Consider the following 12,942-nt stretch of genomic DNA (forward strand, 5'->3'; position numbering starts at 1 on the left):
GATTATTTTTAGGATGATTCTATGAAGAGACGACTCTTGAGACATGGGTAACTTATTTTGAGTTCGTTAGCAGCAAGCGTGACTTCAGTAATCACTGCCATGCAAAGAATTCTTTGTGCCCAATAATATCTACATGTTTAATCACGGAGAACTATCAGTCATGTCAGATGAATTCGCAATTTCGAATAATGGCTGCCATCGACTGTAGAATGGACTGACGACAATGAAAATTTGTGCCGGACCGGGACTCTAACACGAATTTCCCACCTTTTCCTTGCCATTTGGCTATCCGTGCACGACTCAAATTTTGCACGGATAGCCAAATGGTAAGACGACCGCTCGCGATAAGTGGGAAATTCGATCCGGCACAAATTTTCATTGTCGTAATTCCATTCTACAGCCGATGGCAGCCATTATTCGAAATTGCGAATTCATCTCATGTGTTTCGTAACGGCTGTGGTCGCCACATTGCATCGTCATCTGGATAACACAGGCACTGCAATATTGTATCAGTCATGTGTTCAGTATTCTAATTAACATTCCCCATTTCGGTTGGTTAAATAGTACTTCATTCGGAATCCAAGAAAACAAATTTTTGTAATAGAAATGTTTTATGGAAGCAGAAATTATGACGTATGACAATGGGGAGAAGAAAGATACAGATTGTTCGTATTAGTTTGAGTTTCTTTATGTGTCATTAAAATGAATGAATATAATTTTAAAGTAGTTCATTTTGTCATGTATAAATGTTTTAGAATTTTTTATGAAAATTTGCTCGCTCACTCCGTGCGTTTTGGCATGGGTAGTAATTAATAATTTTGACAAGATAAATTAGCAATGTAAATAAATAAGAATAAAAAGGCAAACTACCATGCAGTTATTTACTTTAGCTGATCATTCTCTCCGTGCAGCCACAACAAAATCAAGTTATCCGCTGCAAGGTGAGAACGTATTGTAGGACCGAGATGAACGTTTTTCACAGAATATTGGTAACAATCTTCAGTTAGTGAAATTTCATGTAAATTTAACATATACGTTTTTGTAATAGGGCACATTTAAATTGCTAATCTGAGTATTCTCATGAATCATTTTTATGCAATCTAATGTACATACAGTGAGACACAATTCAGATTTTTCAGAATCGTATTCCTGAAAAGTAATTTGCATATATAACTTCATGTTCAAAAGTAGCGTACCTACGCCTATTCTAGATCTTAACCTGTAATCAGAATTTAGAAACCAGAGTTTTCAGATTGTTAGCGAGAAGTTGAGTTACAGGCAGTTCCAGCATACCATCAACAACGTACAGTCAACTTTCACGACTACCACAGCGTTCGGTACAATGTAACAGCTCCTGGACATCATTCGGGCGCTGCCATTAGGAAATAAGCGAATAATTTCCGTATATAAAAGGCAATGCACTGACTGGCTGACTGACTGATCATCGCCCAGCCCAAACAGCTAACAATAGAAACTTGAAATTTCGAGAAGGTGTGGATCCTATACTGTAGGTATCGTTTAAGAAGGGACTGTCCGAAATAAAGGGGTTATATAGGGGATGAAAGGATTTCTGAATGTATGTCGCTATTAACGGAATTTTCAAGCTAGAATTAGGAAAACTGGTATTTCGTTTCTCTGCCAGAAAATCAAAAATACGTGTGTCAGCATTTTTGGAAATTCAGTCACTTAGTGGGTAAAATAGTGGGTGAAAGTTTTTTTGATAATTAAAATTACTAAATAATTTTTAAGGCTACATGGGTGACTACTGGTAGTTGACTTCTGAGTTAAAAATAAAAAAAATGCGTATTTCAGTTTTTCTGGAAATTCAACCTCTAAGGGAGTGCAAAATATGATAAAAGTTTTTTAGAAAATATTTCTTTACATTAAAAAAAATTAATGCTAAATTTATGAAAATTGGTAATACACTTCTTGGTTAGTTACAAAGATGTATTTGTTAGGTGACGGAATTTGCTATGGAAATATCTCCACAAGAACGCAAAAGTCATGATTAAAGATAACTCCGAACTTCAGCTACCAGAATCTCTTTTTGGTTAGAGGTACATTCGGAAAAGAACATGCTTATATGACCTTAATTAGCGTGAAAAACGTAGAAGGTGTTGTAATTTATGAACAACATAAAAATTCAGTTAAATAAAAACAAAAAAGTCTCTGCAGGCCATACACTCTACGTGAGCGAAGCAGAGGCTCTAAGCTCGTTTCAAAATGGCTCTGAGTACTATGGAACTTAACATCAGAGGTCATCAATCCCCTAGAACTTAGAACTACTTGAACCTAACTAACCTAAGAACATCACACACATCCGTGCCCGAGGCAGGATTCGAACCTGCGACCGTAGCAGTCGCGCGGTTCCGGACTGAAGCGCCTAGAACCGCTCGGCCACCGCAGCCGGCTAAGCTAGTTTAATATAAAGTTTCTGTATAATCACGGGAGGCGTTAAACGCACTCGCAGAGTCATTTTTAGTCCCGCAGACACAGCTAGAAGTGATGGTTACGCAGTCGAGAAAATAACAACGCCAGTTTTCCAAGATCCAGTTATCGCCAAATGAACAGCGCCACTCTAGGCCAAATGGTATCTGTACTTCCTCGTTGTGATTCGAGGAACTGTTACGCCCCAAACAAAAAATCGCTCGAAGATAGACATGTTTTAATGCCGTCGATATAGGCACTCTCCTCGTTAAAGGCCAAGGTCCTTTAAAACTGAACGTCGAGGTCATCAGCTCATGTCCATAACAACCAGGAAAGAAATCGACTCTAAATTAGCGGAATTGACAGCAAGAAAATCGTAGAAATCATGTCAGTGAGATTAGTGCTGTTGCATTCGCTCAATTATGAAACTTGTTTGTAACTCTGCATAATACCGGTTTACAGCTCGGAAAATCTCTGCAGTGGACGAAAATTTATTTCCTGTAAGGAGGTTAGGAAATCTCCTTAAAAACACATGGCTATTTCCACAGCTGTGGTAAAATCCCATGCACTTTCGCCATAGCAGTCACTCATAAATGGGCTGGGGCATTCTTCGGTTGAAGAGCCAGATAAAACAAGCGATCAGTGATTCCTATTTTCCACTCTGCAAATGTTCTAATAACCTCACCCAAAGAATCTGTCATTCCTTCACCCTATTCCAAGCAGTAAATAATGATAACGTCTTGCGATGAAAAATCAAAGGTTGTAATCCATTTTTCCATCGATCGGAAGTTTATTTGCTTTTCTTGGTGCACTAACAGATTGACGATTTTGTAATTTTTTTATACTGCTGATTAGTCTCCAGGTTGTAATAGTAGATCCATATTTCTTTCTCGGCCACTAAACAGGTTTAAGACGCAGGATTTCAGTTATTATTAGCGAAAATATGGATCTAGTACAACTTACATCCGTAATGTGTCGACGCCAGAACAAGAAAAAGAAAATCTAGTGACACATATTTCTCAGACACAACAGTTATCGGAGAACAAAGATTGGTATAACGTAAGCCTGTTAAAAATATTGATTTTAGCAATACTTTCCTTGTATGTAGATGCAATTAAAAGAAACAGTTCTTTTCTTTGAATGAAGTTGACGTAAACTCGCGAATATTTTAGATGAAATAATCTTAATAGCTGTCATGTGGCACTTCTCAAGAAGGAATGTCATCTGACATTGTATTGTATTGTATGATAACCGGGGACGTAGAAACGACGGACAGGTTCAGTCCCCGCCGCAGCCGCAGTGGTCCACAACCCTATGACGACTACCGCAGTCCACTTCACCCCTCCGCCCAACCACTCGTTCAGGGTTATTGTGCGGCGCGGCGCCCAGTGGATCCCCCCCCCCCCCCCAAGGAACGTCTCATTATGCCAGACGAGTGTAACCCCTATGTTTGTGTGGTAGAGTAATGGTGGGGTACGCGTACGTGGAGAACTTGCTTGCGCAGCAATCGCCGACATAGTGTAGCTGCGTTAGGCAGCACAGCTAACCAGGCGAGCTTTGATATTGTTACTATTATGTCCCTTCAGCGTAACTTAACTAGGCACAAGAGAACATCCTTCTGTCCTTTTCAAAGGATAAGTTATGAGGCCCGTGCGACGCTGAGAGGTCATTCCAGAATTTCAGGAATCACTGCCACCTTTATTTTTAAGTGGGAGAAATGCATATTTCTTTTTCTATGGCTGTGAGTAATATTAGACAGTAAACGAAACTGGGCTGAACACTCAACTTGCAAGAAGTCAGCATTATGTTTCCAGGAAATACAAAACATTTAATATTTTCTTTCGACGTGAAGTAGAAATCTGCGCAAACACTTGTGTTTCCAAATCTCGACTACAGCAGAAATTTACACACACTGTCCTGCTTAACAATCTGATCGACGTATTTAGTCCATTATATATGTTTGGAACGTTAGCCCTGTAAGGTGTCAAGCAAATCCAACACCTTCCATGAAAACCCTGACATGATAAGCAAATCCAGTAGTATGTCACATAGCTCCGAATAAATCGTGACATTAAATTAACCAAAGTAATACGAGTAACGAGTGAGCAAATGGAATACCACAGACTAACACAAGAATGCCTGAATGCATTTCATACCTTCCCACCGTGGGACAGACGCAGTTCCGAGGGGAGAAACGAGAACAGAAGCCGAGAGCAGAACCGTGTTAAGCTGGAAGGCCCTACGATAAGGGACGGACGGACACCCACGTCGCCAGCTAACCGCTAGGACCACACCACCCGCAAGTTTTAGTGTGAGAATTTTTCGCGTCTCTGTTACGTTAGGACCACCCCCCCCAGCCCATGTTAAAAGATAGAGCCCTCCAAAAGAACAGTAGAGATCTTAAGATAACACTAAAGGACCACACCAGCTGCAAGTTTTAGCGTGAGACTTTTTCGCGTCTCTGTTACGTTGTAAAGTTTAAAAACATTGCCCCACCACGAAAAGTATAACGTTTCTCATTGGATAGACAGAATTTTTGTAGGCGGAGCTTAAGGTTAACATTAAGACCCTGATTGGTCAGATGAAAACACAGCCAGACAGTTTTTTAAACCAACTTCAGTAAATTGTAGTAAGGAGAAGTTAGAGGAGAATTGCTTCCGAGACGGCGAGGTGAGCGGAGCTGTGCTGCCCGCCACACCCTGACGAACACCGACAAGGTAATGAACGCACGTGATGCCGCATTTTTGAGCGCATAAGGCTTCACTCAGAACTGCAGAAGTCTCATCTGTTACATCCCCTTTTTGCGTAATACTAGTGTCGATCGTCAATTAAAGCTCATGGTGTTCACATTTGCCACTTGAAGTAAAAATCTGAAACGCGATGATTTTTCTGTTATATAGTTATTGAGAAGCCACATCAGCCACTGTAATTTACGACAAGTTAGATAAGTAATTAAAGATAATTGAGGGTCACTGTAAACCATTTTGATAGTTTTCTTTTTTGTGAAACTTAATTTAAACCTAGATTATAGATGTGATATGGCATAGGTCATCCTTCGATCCATTGTAGAACTTGGAAACCCATTCAGGGAATATTCGTCAACATTTTTGTTGAACGCAGTCGGTTTTTACCATCCTGTATTGAAACATTTCCTTTTATCAATAGTGCAATTTATAAACAATGTTTTGTGAGTAGAATAAAATTTCCAATGGTAAACTTAAGTGCTTTTTCGACGTTATTTTACCAGCTAACTAAAAATAGGAAAGCCTTGAACCCCTTCCACTAAATTTAGTTAGCATTAAGATTCTTTTACAGGGAGTGCAGTGGAGCTGACGCTGAAATCATTAAGTATTTGGTTATATCATCGCTAGTCTCACTGACCTCTTCTGAATTCTACATGTCATGTGTGGTCTGGCGTCTCCTTACCAGCAACAGGTCCCAGGTTCAAACTAGTCAATTCCCTAAAAACATGCTCAGAGCGTCATTGCGCGAAAGTGGTAGGGAGACACGACTTAGAACAAAGAGACACCACGCAGAATGTTTAGAGCCCTTTCATCTGACAGCATAGCGAAACAGACCTTTCACTCAAAGTAAAATCATTTCTTACTCGCGCCCCCTATCAGCGACCATTATCTGCAGCTTGAACCCGATAAAGAAATTTTCTCCTTCACAGTATCAGAGAACTTACTCATTTCTTTTCTTACAAAAGGTAAATGATCACCTATTTCCTACAACAACTTGTTTCCCGTTGAGTTTGGATACAACCACGGTTCAATATAATTTATCCTTTAACATAAGTTCTCTATGTGCACTAGGCCTTTCCGATATCTCAAAGCCAAAGCAGCCAAATTCATATGTCTTTATCACTTCACATTATCACTCTTGTGCCTTGCCTTGCATGTTCACTAGTTTTTTTATATTACCACTATTTCATTATTATAATTGCAAACACCAAATCACCACGTAGACTAGAGATAGAAGATGGAGAAATCAAACGGACGGAGAAGTTTGATATCTAAGAGGGTGGATAGAGCCAAACTCCTCTGAGAAAGATCCCTTTGGACGATGGACTGACATATCAATTAATCAAAAATTAAAGAACCAACTCGTAAAGGTAACGTCGTAGACCTCCTAACAACAAACAGACCTGAATTACTCCAATCAGTTAACATCCAGGGGGGTACCAGTGATTGTAAGGCTGTAATAGTATGTATGACTACGGTTATTACAGGAAATGTTAGGAAAATATTTTTGTTTACCAAGATTGATAGCATACAAACTGCAGAGTATCTGAGTAGTCAACACCAAATATTCAGTGCTGGGGACGGAGATGTGGAGTACAAATGGAAAAAATTCAAAAGCATCGTTCAGAGAACTTTAGACATGTTCCGAGCAAGGTCTTAAAGGATGGGAAAGATCCACCTTGGTTTTATAGCCGTGTTAGAAAACTGCTACGTAAGCAAAGCGACCTCCATGACAGGTTCTAGAGAAGTCAATTTCAAGCTGACAAAAGCTGAACGAAGCGAAAATGAGGGTAAGGATACCAATGAGAGAGGCGTTCAATAAGTTTGAAAGTAAAACTTTGTCAGCCGATTTGATTAAAAACCCTACGAAGGTTCGAGCTCATCTATTCAGTCACTCCGCAACCATAATGACAACCAAACGGAACATGACAGAGAGAAGGCCGAGATACTTAATTCGGTCTTCTGAATCAGTTTCTCCGCATAAGATCGCAACACTACTCCTACTTTCGCGTGAACCTTGCAGGTGTTGTGATAACTGGTAGTGGAATAGAGAAAGAATTACAATCATTTCTTACTGCAACGCTATCAGGACCATATGAGATACATGTAAGATTTTACAGAGATTATGCGAAAGAAGTGGCTGCCCTTCCAGCAGCAGTTTATCGTACGTCGTTAGGACAACGAGGGGTACTTAGCGACTTGAAAAAAAGAGTAGGTCATTCCCGTTATCAACAACGTTCGTTGGACGGATGCACATATTTATCGTTGACGTCAGCTTGTTGTAAAATTTTGGAACATGTTTTATGCTCAAGTATTAGGATGTTGTTGCAGAGCGAAATCCCCTCTATAAATATCAACTACAATTTCGTAAACCGAGCGAGGTGGCGCAGTGGTTAGGCACTGGACTCGCATTCGGGAGGACGACGGTTCAATCCCGCGTCCGGCCATCCTGATTTAGGTTTTCCGTGATTTCCCTAAATTACTCCAGGCAAATGCCGGGATGGTTCCTCTGAAAGGGCACGGCCAACTTCCTTCCCCATCCTTCCCTAATCTGATGAGACCGATGACCACGCTGTCTGGTCTCCTTCCCCAAACCAACCAACCAACCAACCAACCAATTCCGTAAATGAGAGATCTAGCTAAACTCAGCTCTCTCTGTTCCTCCATGAGATGTGCAGCACTGTAGACATTGGCGCTTAAGTTGAGACCGTGTTCCTCGACTTCAGGAAGGCACGTGACACTGTCTCGCACTGCCGTTTAGTGAAAAAAAAAATAGCTTACCGCCTATCGGACCAATTCTACGACTGGATTCAAGACTTGCTTGCTGATAGAACTGAGAGGGTCGCTCTTAAAGCACAAAAATCGACGGAAGTAAAGGTATTTTCGTAGGTACGCCAGGGAACGTGAGAGGACGAAAAATGGCTCTCAGCACTATGCGACTTAACTTCTGAGGTCATCAGTCGCCTAGAACTTAGAACTAATTGAACCTAACTAACCTAAGGACATCACACACATCCATGCCCGAGGCAGGATTCGAACCTGCGACCGTTTCAGACTGTGTGAGAGGAGCGTCACTGTATATAAATGACCTAGCAGAAGCTCTTTAAGGCTGTTCGCAGATGATGTGGTTATTTGCACGAAGATTGCAACGTGGTAAGACAGTATCGATTTGCACAATGACCGGCAGAGGATTGATGAATGGTGGAGAGTCTAGCAGTTGACCCTGAACGTAAATAAATGTAACATATTGCACATACATACGGAGAGAAATCCAATACTGTTTAACTGCACTATTGATGAAAAATTGCTGGAAACAGTAACCATGGTAAAATGTCTAGTAGCAACTATGCACGCCGACCTTACGTGGAATGACTACATTAAACAAATCCGAAGATGAAGGAACCACTTCGTGGCATTCGCTTCAGAACTATTCCAGAGATTCGACAGGCAGTAGACCGCTCCATTCGCACTATAAACAGAACAGGCTCTAGAATGAGATTTTCACTCTGCAGCGGAGTGTGCGCTGATATGAAACTTCCTGGCAGATTAAAACTGTGTGCCCGACCGAGACTCGAACTCGGGACCTTTGCCTTTCGCGGGCAAGTGCTCTACCAACTGAGCTGCCGAAGCACGACTCACGCCCGGTACTCACAGCTTTACTTCTGCCAGTACCTCGTCTCCTACCTTCCAAACTTTACAGAAGCTCTCCTGCGAACCTTGCAGAACTAGCACTCCTGAAAGAAAGGATATTGCGGAGACATGGCTTAGCCACAGCCTGGGGGATGTTTCCAGATTGAGATTTTCACTCTACAGCGGAGTGTGCGCTGAGAGAGCTTCTGTAAAGTTTGGAAGGTAGGAGACGAGGTACTGGCAGAAGTAAAGCTTTGAGTACCGGGCGTGAGTCGTGCTTCGGTAGCTCAGTTGGTAGAGCACTTGCCCGCGAAAGGCAAAGGTCCCGAGTTCGAGTCTCGGTCGGGCACACAGTTTTAATCTGTCAGGAAGTTTCAGAACAGGCTCTGCTAACGGTATACTACGCCTTCTACATCGGTGGCAACGGGATCTACACAATACTGGAAGAGCAGTAACAGGTGCAAACATATATCACTTTTTTACCTGTTGTGAATAAGTAGTTGCCACTATTTAAGTTCGAACCCTCGTATTTGGCCTTGATTCGTTAGATTTCTTTGGCTTTAAAATTCAGGGCAATGTGTTGTCAGTGACTGCATTCAATGCCAATGGCAGTATAGCTCGCTTGCTGAAGGAATTCCCTGAACTCTTTTCTGAAGGTTTAGGCAAGGCTAACAATTTTGTTGCGTATATTACTCTGAAAGGAAATGCTCAGCCGAAATTTTGCCGGACAAGAACTGTTTCCATTGCATCACGGGACAAAGTCGCTTCTGAACTTAAAGGATTGCAATATAGAGAAGCTATTGCTCCCACACAAGCTAGTCAATGGGCAAGTCCACTGATTTTGCTCCCCAAACCTTCAGGTCGCATTCGCCTCTGTGTTGACTAAGTCTACAGTCAAACCGAAAACTGTGATTGATACTTACCCCTTGCCACGCCCAGAGGATCTCATGAATAGATTAGGCGCTGGTCGCTACTTTTCAAAGATTGATTTGCGGGACACCTATCTCCAAATAGAGCTCGATGGATAATCTCAAAAAATGTGTATGGTGAATACTCATTTGGGCTTGTTTAAGTATTTGCATTTGCCTTTTGTCAGTGCTTCCGCACCCGCCATTTTCCGATGGCATTTGGAACAGCTGACTGTACAAGTGCCAAACTGTTCAAACTATTTGGACGATATTGTCGTAGCAGATCGTACACCTGAAGAACATATTGCAAATTTACATGCTTTGTTTCGTGTGTTATCTGATGCAGGACTAAAACGGTCGTCCAGCGGTCATCCCGCTCCAAGCTCCCTCCGTCGGACAGTTCGTGTGGGTCATCAGCGGTCGGCGAGCACTGGCTGTCGGCGCCTCACCGGCGCTCCGTCCCCGACTTCACTGCTGCTGCGTCCCGACTGCACTGCTGTTCCGTCTCCAACTGACTGCCAGACACACGACGGCCCGGAAATACTATCGGTCGTTCCAGAGATGGTGCGACAGTGCACTTATCGATACGCGCTGCTGCTGCCGCTCACGGGAAAGTAAGGCAGAAAGTTAGTGACGCTAGTAAATGGAATAAGAAAACGAGCGACAGTACCGTAACAGAAGATGAGAAACAATAAATGGCATGAAAATGAGCCGTGCACAACTCAGTCGTTTTTAGCACCCTGGTGTCAGACAATTGTTGCCAGTTTGTGTTGGAGGATTTTGAAGCGCTTGCCACCAAAATGGAAATCAGCAATTACCCACTGCAGTGTTCCATCCCACATCAAGAGCAGAGGTCGAGCAGTTGGTCAGGACATTCAAGTCACAACTAAAGAAAACAGTCCTGGCCGTACCTAGAGTAGCTGTTCAGTCCAGTTTTTTGGCATTTGATTAACTCCAATCAATGTACACAGTCCTGCTGATGTCTTGCACAAGGATCAGACACACGATCTCTTCGATTATAGTTCCCTGTGCCACGCACGTCTCACCCACAGTATCTGCCACAGTATCAGCAAGGTTCCACCTTCTTGGCCCACACCTGGCTGTATATAAAGCCTCATGGTGCGACATAAGGGGTGACAACATGATATAGTTGAGATAGGTCAGCAGACCTGACATGCCCAGGGAATCAACTACGTCTGCGTCAAACCAGACAGCGGGCACCATACACAAGGCACAGTTACATAGAAGCTGTTAACACAGGTGGGAGATAAGAATCAACCCACGCTCTCTGTGCACAAGTGACACATGTGGACTGTTCCACCAATTGTTCGCCACTAGAAATTATACCCTTGCCTGGAGGAACACAACAGAGGGAGGTAATGGTTGTGATAAAGATGGAGTATCATCTTCCATCTTCACTGCAGCTAGCAGAAGGTGCCGCTGGCCCCCAACCCTCAACATTCCATGACTTTCAGTCTTTCGTGGAGTGTAGCACATCACCACACCAAGCGTCCCTCTGACTTCTTGCCACAGAGCACCCATGAAGAAACCCTGGTAGACATACCAGTCGTCCCTCATCCCTTGACACAGTGAATCCGGCACAAGCTATTTTCGGTCCTATGTGCCTGTTCAAGGGGAGAGGGATTTCATATCCCAACCAGACTTCTGAATGTCGGATAAGGGGGTGTCGAGAGTCGAACTGATCCGTTACTCGAACGTAAGTGACGCGAGTGTCGCGTACACTGGAGATATAGCTTTCCTGGGGCATCCACGCGAACTCGGAAGTCTGTCGCGTGTTGACACTAGCCTGGTTCAAATGGCTCTGAGCACTGTGGGACTTAACTTCTAAGGTCATCAGTCCCCTAGAACTTAGAACTACTTAAACCTAACTAACCTAAGGACATCACACACATCCATGCCCGAGGCAGAAATTAAACCTGCGACCGTAGCGGTCGCGCGGTTCCAGACTGTAGCGCCTAGAACCGCTCGGCCACTCCGGCCGGCGACGCTATCGCGAGTGCCACAGGTCGTGGAAGCTCGCGAGCATTCCAGAGAGTTGTCGCGGACGCTACCATCTTGCCACACGAGATATAACAGTGTGATATTCCACACGTCTAGCAAACATCGAGCACTTCCTACAGCAAAAGTTTTGGAGTTACTGTTCAGCTTGTTCGACATCTCCAAGTCTACACGTCGGTAGATTTGAATCTCTTATAATATCTACAAGCAAAGTTACTAGAAAGTTGGAGTGCCTGATTCCTTTCACTACACAGTGTTGTCGTTCACCGGTATCACTGACCTGACAGCACTGTACAGTAACTTACTTTCTCGGCACTCAGTACTATTATACTAGCATCTGAGTATTTGTTTACTTTTTCACGAAAGTAATACAGTCGTGGCAACAACACTGACATCAATGGACAGTAAATGTTAACTGGGCGCTGCAAGGAGCAGTAGAGGGGAAAACTGGAGCGATGAACGAAGATTACAGTATGCATAAGTGTCGCAGACAGAAATGGAAGTAGTGGTTATCTAGGGATGAAAAGTTTAAAAAATACTGTAAGGTATGGAGTTCATCTAGCTAGGTGAAAGTGTACTGACTTAAAAAAAATAGGTACTTATGAGACCAGACAGAAGAGTAATACTGGTCCCAAAGTTGGTGACCTTGTCCTTCAATCGTTGATAGCCAGGAGGAAAAGTAGCTGCTATAGGTCGGACGAAGGTGGCTTCTGCGTTTTATATGGCACAAGGCTATCAGCTATCGGTGTGAAGGTTCAAAGGTGATCGCCACTTCTCCTCGCCGCAGTATACAGCAAGTGTCTGCCGGTGGTGAGGACCAGTCTCACACGATGCGCCTACTGTTGCTGCTGGCCTTTCTCTCTGTCGCTGTGGCAGACGTGTCCGGTGAGTTGTAGTTTTCACTGGCGTATTTGACGGCTTCCTATACTTCGCAATGATGCCTGAGAGGGTCCGCGAACACACTGGGTGTGGTGACAAGGCAGTATATTCCACGTTCTATTCTCTATGTCCCAGTGGACAGTGGAATGGGACCAGAAAAACAAAGAGAAAGCTCAACGGGTAAGATTTCTGCCAAAAAGCCTTCTTCTGAATTAGGCGTCATACACACACACACACATTCACGCAAACGCAACCCAGTCATAGACAATGGTCTTGTGTGTGTGTGTGTGTGTGTGCGTGTGTGTGTGTGAGAGAGAGAGAGAGAGAGAGAGAGA

At 43.2% G+C, this 12,942-nt stretch overlaps 1 protein-coding gene across 1 annotated transcript in view; it reads left to right on the forward strand.

Annotated features, from left to right (window-relative positions):
• The first annotated feature begins 12,462 nt into the window (after positions 1 to 12,462).
• LOC124596134 overlaps positions 12,463 to 12,942 on the forward strand; it is a 30,542-nt gene continuing 30,062 nt past the window's right edge. The window contains exon 1 of the mRNA XM_047135154.1: positions 12,463 to 12,613. Within this exon, the coding sequence (XP_046991110.1) occupies positions 12,559 to 12,613 (55 nt within the window). The 5' untranslated portion in view covers positions 12,463 to 12,558. The remainder of the gene's footprint in view (positions 12,614 to 12,942) is intronic.

The sequence above is a fragment of the Schistocerca americana genome, chromosome 2 (assembly GCF_021461395.2).
Source record: "Schistocerca americana isolate TAMUIC-IGC-003095 chromosome 2, iqSchAmer2.1, whole genome shotgun sequence".
Taxonomy (NCBI): Eukaryota; Metazoa; Arthropoda; class Insecta; order Orthoptera; family Acrididae; genus Schistocerca; species Schistocerca americana.